General features: G+C 40.8%; 1 protein-coding gene across 2 annotated transcripts in view; it reads left to right on the forward strand.

Annotated features, from left to right (window-relative positions):
* Tbck (TBC1 domain containing kinase) overlaps nt 1-10775 on the forward strand; it is a 148640-nt gene that overhangs the window by 114919 nt on the left and 22946 nt on the right. For both annotated transcript variants that reach the window (XM_029537455.1, XM_021195648.2), the window contains exon 25: nt 9778-9937. In XM_029537455.1, the coding sequence (XP_029393315.1) occupies nt 9778-9937 (160 nt within the window). The remainder of the gene's footprint in view (nt 1-9777; nt 9938-10775) is intronic.

A 10775-nucleotide genomic window follows, 5' to 3' on the forward strand; every position in this document is an offset into this window, starting at 1 on the left:
ATGTGGTTGCTGGGATTTGAACTCTGCACCTTTGGAAGAACAGTCGGGTGCTCTTACCTACTGAGCCATCTCACCAGCCCGCTAAGTTTTAATAATAGCTGCTATTTACAGGTTGCACCACCCCAAGTGTAGTGCTAGTCCTAAGACGTTGAGTCTTCAGCAACTTTGGTTGGTGAAAAAATGGAGCTTCAAGAGGCTAAAAAACCATGTAATGTCCATCTAATTGGCAGCTGGTAGAGCCAACCTCAAGCTGCTAAACTTTGTTGTGTTTGCCAGGTTCCTATTAGACCCTGCATAGGCTGTTAAACATACAAAACTGAGATGAGCCAGTTAATACAAATCAGTGACCAAATGTCATGTGATTTGATTCTCAGCGTATGTATTCATTCAGCAGCTATCCACAGTGCTTCACAGTCTGCTGTTACCCTCAGTGCCCACGTGTACGCATGGCCCAGTCAGCTGCAGAACATCTCTGCCTGCAGAGCTTTGTAAATAAGTACTGCCACCAAAATTAAGAAAAGCTACTTTAATATTTTTAACTATTTAATAACTATTGAAATGTAATAATGTACTTTGAAGGAAAAGGAATATTGGAAAAGTCCTTTCTTTTTATGACTTAATTGGTAAGATTTAATCCAATCAGACATTGACTATTTCCTAAAGCTACTAAAATAGTAGTTCTTTTGTTTTAAATCTTTATTATATGTATTTATTGGGGAAGGGCACGCCACAGTGTGCATCGGAGATCAGAGGGCAGCTTGTAAAGCTGGTTTTCTTCTTCCACCTTGTGGGTCCTGGGAATCGAACTTGGGTCATCTGCTTGGCGGCAAGCATGATTTACTCACTGAGCCATTTCTGCAACCCAGAAGTGATGGTTTCAAACTTAAAGCAATGGGCTAGGATCTGATAACATTTCTGACCTGTTTGGTACCAGGCACTTATGCAGTATATAAATATAAGGAAAGTAAATACATAAAATAAATAAATCTTAAATAATAAACAAAATGTAAAGCTATTGAAATCCTTATCGGACCTATGAAGTACTATGGTATGATGGATAACTCAGTTTTCATGGAGGTAAAACTTTACAATGAATGTAGATCTAGTATCACTCTACCAATCATAGTTAGTATACTTTCAAAATAATTCCATCTCTTCCTTACCACAAAACAGGGAAAAAAGAACATTCTGTGAGTTCCTTCTCTAAAGAAAAGTATTTTTGAAATATTGATGTATCTGCACATCTTATTCCACCCTATGCCTCTGCTCTGTTTTGGAAGCAAGGTCTCCTGAGTACATGCTAGCCTCTAACTTGCTGTATAGGGGAAGCAAGGTCTCCTGAGTACATGCTAGCCTCTAACTTGCTGTATAGGGGAAGGCGGGCCCAGGACTAAAACTGCCTCTCCCTCCCCAGTGCCGGGACCCACCAGGTCTGCTTTCGCCAACATAAGTCTCCTTGGGTGAAATCTTTCTTCATTTGTGTTTTAGGGGTAATGAATTTCTAAAATTACATTTTAATCTCATTTTTCTAACCTATGTAAAGTAATTGAAAATTGTTTGTGAATAGAAGGTGGAACTCTAAATCTTTTGTTTGTTTGTTTTCTTTTTTTAATTGCATATTTTCTTTATTTACATTTCAAATGTTACCCACTTCCCAGTTTCTTTCCCTCCCAGAAACACACCTGCTTCTATGAGGGTGTTATAGGACCAAGGACCTCCCCTCCCACTGATGCCTGACAAGGCCGTCCTCTGCTACATATGCAGCTGGAGCCATGTGTACTCCTTTGTCCCTGGGAGCTCTGGGGAATCTGGTTGGTTGATATTGTTGTTCTTCCTATGGGGTTGCAAACCCATCAACTCCTTCAGTCCCTTCTCTAACTCCTCTATTAGGGAACCCACTCTCAGTACAATGGTTGGCTGCTACCATCTACCTCTGTATGTGTAAGGCTCTGGAAGGGCCTCTCGGGAGACAGCCATATCAGACTCCTTTCAGCATGCACTTCTTGGCATCCACAATAGTGTCTAGGTTTGGTAACTGTATATGGGATGAATCCCCAGGTGGGACAGTCTCTGGGTGGCCTTGCCTTCAGTCTCTGCTCTACACTTCATCTCTATATATTTGCTCCTGTGAGTATTTTGTTCTCCTTCTAAGAAGGACCTAAGCACCCGCATTTTGGTCTTCCTTCATATTGAGCTTCATGTGGTCTGTGAATTGTATTCTGGTTATTTGGAGCTTTTGGGCTAATATCCACTTATCAGTGAGTGCATAACATGTGTGTTCTTTTGCAATTGGGTTACCTCACTCAGGATGATATTTTCTAATTCTATTCATTTGACTAAGAATTTCATGAATTCATCATCTTTAATAGCTGAGTAGTACTCCATTTTGTAAATGTACCACATTTTCTATATCCATTCCTCTGTTGAAAGAACTTTGTGCCAGTCTATTTAAGGAAGTGCCTTCGCAGACCACTTAGGGCTGCTGCCTGGGATTCTGTGGATGCTGCAGTCATTTAGCTGTTTTCCATTCTGGTTACTGGTAAAGGGAAGTGCATTAGAAACCAGCATGAAGTGCCCTCTGACTGTATCTGAGGACAGCAAAGCCAAGCAGTAGAGTACAAAGAAAGATGAAGGCTGCAGCCAGACTGCATACACTGGGCAGCAAAACTCAACACCAGACTAGAAATGCCTCCTAAAGCCCTCACAGCACTGCCACAGGCAACAGAGAAGGAAACAGTAATGCTTTTGCTAAAGACATATTTTACTTCTCTTTCTATAAGAAGCTTCAAATTCTTCTAGGTAAAGCTTTCTTCAGTGTATCATGGAAATTGTGGAGAAAGGCAATAGAAAATATTTCTGTGTAGTGCCATAAGCTTTATGAGTAATGTTAATGGCTTCAAAGGTAATACCCAGCCCAACTGTTGTTTGGTAGCTATAAATATTTGGAGTTTTAAATTTCCTGGAGTTCATATTAAAGGTGGCCTTAGTCATGCAAATGTGGGTCCAACTGATGTTATCTGTAAACAGGAAGACTTTGAAGGAATGTTAATCTCATTTGCTTCACATAAAGACTCAGTTTTACAGCTTTATTTCTAGTGCTCTTGGGAAGAAAGAAAGGGAAAGGAAGGAGGAAGGGAAAGATGGACAAAAAAAGGGAGGAAAGGAAAAATAGGCAATCCAACTGTAGGCTTACTCTTACTTTAAAATCAACCCCACAGTTTGCATTACTACACCATCTTCATTCTTAGAGGATGCTAATACCGTTCTTTCTACTGTGGTCTTAAGAATGTGTTTCTGACCTTATGATCAAAGTGCTGCAGAGATGATAGCTGTAGTCAGAGGAAGCTGGCTCATAAGGAGGATCTGCAAGATTGTGTTCATCCCATGTAAGTTTGTATCCGGTCTATCTAAACTATGCATTCCTTCATTTGGAGTCTCATGTCTGAATGGATCCTCTGTAATGTGGGGTGTGCAGTAGTTACTGCTGAGGAATATCTCTACTACTTGGATTAATAGTTGTTAGCGTGTTACATTAGCAGTCGATACCATTTGCTGTTTTAATCCTAGATCCAAACCATTTGGTCCTGTTTAAAGACATTTGCTAGGCAACAGGGATACAAAGTTAAACCAAAGCTGTATAGTCATGTAGCTACAACAGACTTTTAAATAAATTATCATATCTCACTGTGATGTGAGTCACTCAGTACATCGTAGAAATTCTAATATGGGTACCTGACTCAGATGGTGGCTACTTACATCACAAGTAGATTTGGTGAGCAGTGCAAATATATAGAAAGCATTTGAGAATGTGAATACACTCCAGAGAGAATCAGATCCAGAGAGGTTAAGGACACATTGAGGAGATTACAAAAAATGAGGGGGTCATCCTTGAACTACATGAAGGGAGAATTGACTTCCTGGGAGAACTTCAGTTAGAGGAATAGAACATTCAGCTTTGTGTTTGAGGAAAGCTATCAGAGGGCTGTACAGAAAGGCCTAGTGCTCTCTCCCCAGGATGCAAAAAAATAAAAAATAAGAGACAAAAGAAAAGAAAACGATGGTGCTGCTGCTGCTGCTGATGGTGATGATGATGTGATGGTGGTGGTGGTGGTGGTGGTGATGGTGGTGGTGATGATGATAGTAGTGGGTGGAGGCTAGATGGGCGTTAATAGTACAGGTAAAGGTGGAAGGATGGGGGTCCTCTGATTCACAGTGTATAAACATGACTTTTTGCTTGCTGGCATACAGAGTGAGGTCACGAGCTTTTTCTTAATAACCCTGTCTCAAAAAAAAAAAAAAAAAAAAAAAAAAAAAAAAAAAAAAAATAAAAAAAAAAAAAAACAGTTTTGCTGTCACCCTAGGTAAATACCCATGCTGGAGAACATCTAGATAAGTGAGCTTCTCTCTTCTTTTCTACAAATGTGCCCTGAGGAAAGGGTGCTCCATGTACTGGTGCTTGTGAGCACTGCTATAGCTATGTCCCTGGATCGAGCTGCCAGAGGCCCTTACATTTGTATGCTGACACTGGTTACTCTAGGCTTGGTGCAGTTCTGAGACAAAGTTACTTAGGAAATAGTATACTTTACTATGCATGCATGCTGTATTAAGCAATGTAAGGGATTCAAGGAAGAAGTATGTGTCCTTCCTATAAGCTGTTTAGAGTTTTGATGGAAATCATGCTCAGTATATTTAGTACGAGATCAAATTGCTGTCATGAGCCATACACAGATGTCTACTGTGGGAAATAACTTCACAGAGGAAGTGTATGAGTACCGAAGTAAAGGGAACGGATAGCTCCTGACTGTCACCTTAACACTCGGGAAGCAGGCACAAGGAGCACACAGGGGCAGAGACCCTGTCTAAGTAAATGAAGTGTTTAGGCAAAGAAAAGTTACATGAGCCAAACAGAGCGGCAGCTAAGTGATTCCACTTGGGATGGGGGTTATTAGATACTGGTTCGTGAGGGCTGTACTGAGCAGTCTGGACCATGGCAGATTTCTCAGCAGAAATATGATCATCTGGCCACTTTGTTACTTGTTTAGATTTTTAAATTGAAAAAATTGTGAATAGAGTGGATTTCTTGGTGGGAAAAAATGGAAAAATTTTAGAAAGCTTCGTCAGCAATACTATGAGCACAGGTAGCTGGTGTTTTGGCAGATTGTTATAGGGAGGGATAGGAGGATGAGATTCACTGGAGTGGATACTGCGTCAGTGGAGGCCACTGAGGAGGTGCTAAAAGTGAGATGTTAACCTTGGATGACAGGGCGCTCATGATCCCAGTTCATGTAATAAGAGAGTTCAAAGGAAAGTGATAACAGCACTTTTAATTTCAGTTAATACTACTCAGTTATAGATGGAGAAACCACAGCTTAGCTATGTTTTCATTTTTGGCTATTGGTATAGATAGGTACGGCCTTCAAATGAGCTTAAGGAGCTCATTTTTTACATTGCTTAAATTGGTTAGCATGGGCTGGAGAGATGGCTCAGTGATTAAGAGCACTGATTGATCTTCCAGAGGCCCTGATGTCAATTCCCATCAACCACACGGTACCTTACAAACAGGATCTGATGCCCTCTTCTTGTGTGTCTGAAGATAACTACAGGGGACTTATATACATTTTAAAAATAAATAAATAATTCTAAACTAGTTAGCACAGAAAACAGGCCAGCACAGAGGTATGTATGATTTTATACGCGGTGGCGTCGGTATGGTCTGATGAAGAGGGTTAGTACCCTTGAGTGCAGTGCCTAACAAAACACTGTTACTATGAGCACTCATATATTTACCTATATGATATAATTGCATAATGTGCGAGACTCATTTTTTTCTATCCATTTTAACTACTTTAGTATATTGTTGTATAGGCAATATTAGCTACCCTCATCCTTGCTGTGACCCACTACCTGACAAGAAGCATGTGAAGGGGAAGACACCTGCCTGTGGGGTGCTGGTACACTCACTGTAACACATCCCTGAATGTGAAAATCACTTTCCCCATATTTAGCTGACATGCAATGGGCATTCTTAAACTTAATAACTAAATGCAGAAAATTTAGGTATTTGCCTATATTAGGAAAGCAGTGCATCTCATTATTTTTCTAAGTACATACAGAAGTAAGTATGTTCAGCTCCAAGACCACAGTGCTAGGAGACAAACTCATCTTTCACAGCAAAAAAATACAGTGAAACCAGAGTGCTTAAAGCATTAGAGAGTTTATCTCAGCACACTTGACAACAACAAAACAAACAAACAAAAAAGCTTATATATGTGTGTACATATATTTATGTATGTATATGTGTGTATGCATATACACACTTAAGTGTATTCTTGTATTTGTATCTTCACAAATACAAAATGTGTTCAGTATGATATTGTTGTCAGATTATCCAGAATCAGCTAGGAAACAAAGCTCCAGACATATCTATAGGAGATTCGTTTCTAGGCATGCCTGTATGACATCACGTTGCTGGGGAAAGAGGGTAAAAGTGCATGGTACCATTTCTCAGGCTTGGGTCCTGGGCTGCATCAAAAAGAAGACATTATCTGAGCACTGAGCATGTTCACAACACTGTTTCCTGATCTTGGTGCAGTACGACCTGCTGCTTCAACGTCTTGCTGCCTTGATTTTCTATCATGGTAGATTGAACTAGGAGATAAATAAACACTTTTTCTTTCTTGTGCTGCTTTTTTTCCCCAGTATATTTTGCCACAGCAACAGCAACAACAACAACAACAAAACAAACAACCAAACAAAAAACTAAGTTACTCAGTATTTGTGATTTTGAGTGACTACAGTTTTTACAAAACACATTCAGCTACATCCCTTTATAGTATAATATGATCACCTCTATTGTGCCCAGAAGTTCCAATACATCTTACTGCCACCCATATAAGGATTTGTGTTGTGAGCAATGAAACATAATTACCGAGAACCAAAGGTCTGTAAGTTTTCTTCCTTGTCAAACATACTAAGACAAAAGAGACTGTTGTAATTGCACTGACTGTAACTAGGCCTGGCTCTTTATCCTCTGCTGTTTGCCAGTAACGCAGTTATGGGTGGAATGTGGGGAGGCTTGACAGTTCTGTGTGTCCAAACCTCTGTGCTCACTCGGTCTCTGCCTCTTGACAGTGTTCTGGGAAGGGTGGCCTTAGATGGTTTCCAGGACCGTACTACATGAGGAAACTGTGGTCTAAGACCCTGCTCCTTTGTGTGTTGTTTCCTAAAGCATGATGGGAAGAAGGACTTGAAGTATTTTGGGGTTTGGACAGAACTTCCCTCTTCTCCAAAACTCTTATTTTCATCATATTTTGTCAAGCATTTTGACATTTAATCCCCATTTTAAAAAAATCAAATCATAAAGCATAACTAAATTTCTGGAAATAACAAGTTTATAACATACTTTTAGTGACTAAAAGGCAGTATAGACAAGTCTCCTTGAAAAGTATATACTAAATAGCATGTAAAAATTATTCCTATGTATCTTTGATTTTAGATAATGATGTTGAATATTTATATGCAGATGAATTACTTTTAAAACCATATATTCACAGAATTTAACCTTCAGCAGTTTTTCTTCTAAAGTAGGTGATTCTAGATTTTTATTATATGATATTCTGTTATTCTATATAGAGGCATTCAAATTTGATTTTATGTTCTCAACTTTAGCACATCTAAGCATTGCCTTTCCTCATTTTTGAGAAAGAAAATAAGATTTATCCAAGTTTGCATCAAGTACCTAGCTCTGCCCTCCACACTGTCTTCTCTTCCAGCTATAGCATGAAGTAGGATTATTTAACACACACACCATGGCCAAGGGCACCCTTCCCCTAAGGGCAGTGGCTGAGGCTGTTCAAACAGGAAGGAGGAACAGGTGGGATGTGTGGACATGTCTGTCCCAGCGCTCGGCTAGGATAGAGCTGCATGGATTTTGCTGCTGTAAAATTGCTAAAAGTGAAGCCGATCACAGTCCAGAAGTGCTGGCTGAGAAACACAAGTTCTTACTGGCAGCGGCTTCAGTCCTGCTGAGAAGAAATGAGCAGTCAGACTCCTGGTTGGTATTATAAATACCACTTTTAAGGTATCTCCTAAAAACAAAAGTGCTTAAATATTTTTAAGTATTTTCAGGATTCTTATTTTTAAAGATCCCATTGTTCCAGAAACTACCATTGAGACTCTAGGATAATTGTTTTTGAGAGACTAATTCCACCCAGGCAGTGGTGATGCACACCTGAAGTTTAAGGGTCCTCGACCTGTGTTTATAAATAGTCTCCCCATTCTACACTTCTTTAAGCAAGTCCACTGAGATTCCAACATGAATTTTATCTCTCATCATTTTTTTCAGAATGCATTTGATTATTTCTTTTAACATTAGTGTTAAATGTTTTCCTGTGCCTTCTACCTTCTAGAAAGGAGGAGCCAGGATCTGTCTTCTTCCCTTGAGTGAGGAGTGGGGAGGCCTGCAGACTGAGCTCATTGACAACTACTGTTTCAATGGGCGTGCTTTCCTGCCACGCAGAGACGTGCAGAGGGGAAACAGTACTTGCTCGGGTCATAGCCTTTAAACTATCACTTGTGTTAAGTCCCTTATGTGGCAGTTTGGGGGAGAGGGCTCTATTGAATACAGAGATAGCCTTTCATGGTAGTCAACAGTGATTATTAAGAAAGGAGATACAACCCAAATTTCCCATTAACGAGGTGCACAGTTTCTTCTGTGCTTTTCCCCACAGCGGTGCCCAAATGCAAATCCAGTATGCTGCTTTTCTGCTTAGAATACATGAATTTTCCTTACTAGCAGAAAAAAAGATCATTATCATAAACAGCACAGGCACAGTCCAGCCTCCACCTCCCTTTTATCTCACACTTCAATTCCCCTGCGTTGTCCTTCCCTGCCTTAGCTGGGCATATGCTCCCTCCCCACTGTAACTACAAAATCTCCTCCTCAGCTCTCCATCCCTCCTCCACTCCCTTCCACTTCTTTGTCCTAACTTTTATCTGTTCTTCAGGATTTAACCTTACCATCACTCCCTCAACAAACTCTGCCCCATCCTCCCAAACTAATGTGATCTATCACAGCAGCTCATACATCTCTTTTATAGTTTGCTGTGTGTAACCATATCCTTTTAATTTCCAAAGTTCTATTTTTAATTATCCGATCATACTTTAATTACTTAGTAAAGCTCTCGCTCGTGCATACACGCGCGTGTGTGTGTGTGTGTGTGTGTGTGTGTGTGTGTGTGTGTGTGTGTGTGTAAGCTCCTTCTTAATGGATGTCTTTATTTCCTAAACTAACAGTGATAGTCACTTAGAGCATCAGAATTCTAAAGTATAAGAAGCATAAGATATGGCGCCTTCTGGAGGCTATAAACTCAGAATAATGGATATGTCAGCTAAGTCTGCTGGACACAGTAACCTGCAACAGAACAGTTTCCAACTGGGGCTGCTGACCTCTAACAGTTCTAAATGCAGTTCGACTTAGCATCTACGTTGCAAATATTTTTCAGTATCAAATTTGCCCTGAGACACTGGACTTTAAACTGTGCCCAGTTGTGCTGTTGAACTGGATAGCACACAGGCTGTAGCCAGTTGAGGACCATGGCTTAACTGGGTCAGGGTCGCTTTCAGTTTCCACTGATCCATCACTACCTTTATCTTTTCCACTTTATTTTGAAATTTAATTTTCTTGCTCCTTAGAGAATCTCACTTTGTTCAAATAAAATACTCAGGTGAACATGGAAATTTTTAGAAAAAAAAAGTTTTCCTTAAGCTCCCTGTCAGCTTCCTTCGCGGGCACATTGCAGGCAGCATCAACATCCCATTCAGCGCAGCATTCACAGCAGAAGGAGAGCTCAGCCAGGGCCCTTACACCACCATGCTGCACAACTTCAAGGGGAAGGTCATTGTGGTTGTGGGCCACGTGGCTAAGCAAACAGCTGAGGTAAGTGTGCTCAGAGATGTCCTGCCTAGGTTGTCGAAAATGTGTTTCTTCAGAGTTAGTCATAGATAAGTCTAGCCATAGGGATCGGTCTGCATTCTTACCAGGAGGAGCAGGCCTCTTATGGAAGCCTTCTACCCACCCCCACCCCCACCCCCACCCCACCCCCCACACTTCCGCCTCCAGGTTTCAGCATCAGGATGAATAGTAGGAAGCTTAAGAAACCCCAGTGGTAGCTTCTGATGTTGTTTGTCAAAAGTCTGTGTGTTAAGACCTTAGTTGTAAGTTGGGTAATACTAAAAGGTGGGACTTAGGAGTGGCCCCTAGTGGGAAGTCCTGTGGTCAGTGGAGGTTTGCCTGTGTAAGTGCCTGTGGGACCCAGTGTGAAGACCAGTGGGACTTCTACAGTACTACCATCCACACTGGCCAATGACTGTAGACTGTAGGCCTTTGGACTTCCTGCCTTTGCAACTATGAGCTAATTAAGCCTCCTTTCTTTATAAAATTAGCTACCTCCATTACCAACATTATTATGTTATATGAAACATAAATTAATATGACAGCATAGGTTTTTAGGTGGTTTTTTTTTTTTCTGACTGGTTTTTGAAATTTCAAAAGCACAGAGAGAACTTCTGTGAGAGCAGCAAGGCTGAGCGCAGGCTCGGAAGCCGCCCTGGGGGTGCCTGTTGGACTTGGGAGACTTCTTTACCCAGAAACTCAAGGGGCGGGTGTCTGTCAGATCGTGAGACAAGAATTGAGCAGATTGAGAGAGGAACTGCTGAGTAATTCTAAGCAAACTGACAAATAAAAACGTACATGAGATGACCAAAATTGCCGGGGG

The sequence above is a fragment of the Mus pahari genome, chromosome 4 (genome assembly GCF_900095145.1).
Source record: "Mus pahari chromosome 4, PAHARI_EIJ_v1.1, whole genome shotgun sequence".
Classification (NCBI taxonomy): Eukaryota; Metazoa; Chordata; class Mammalia; order Rodentia; family Muridae; genus Mus; species Mus pahari.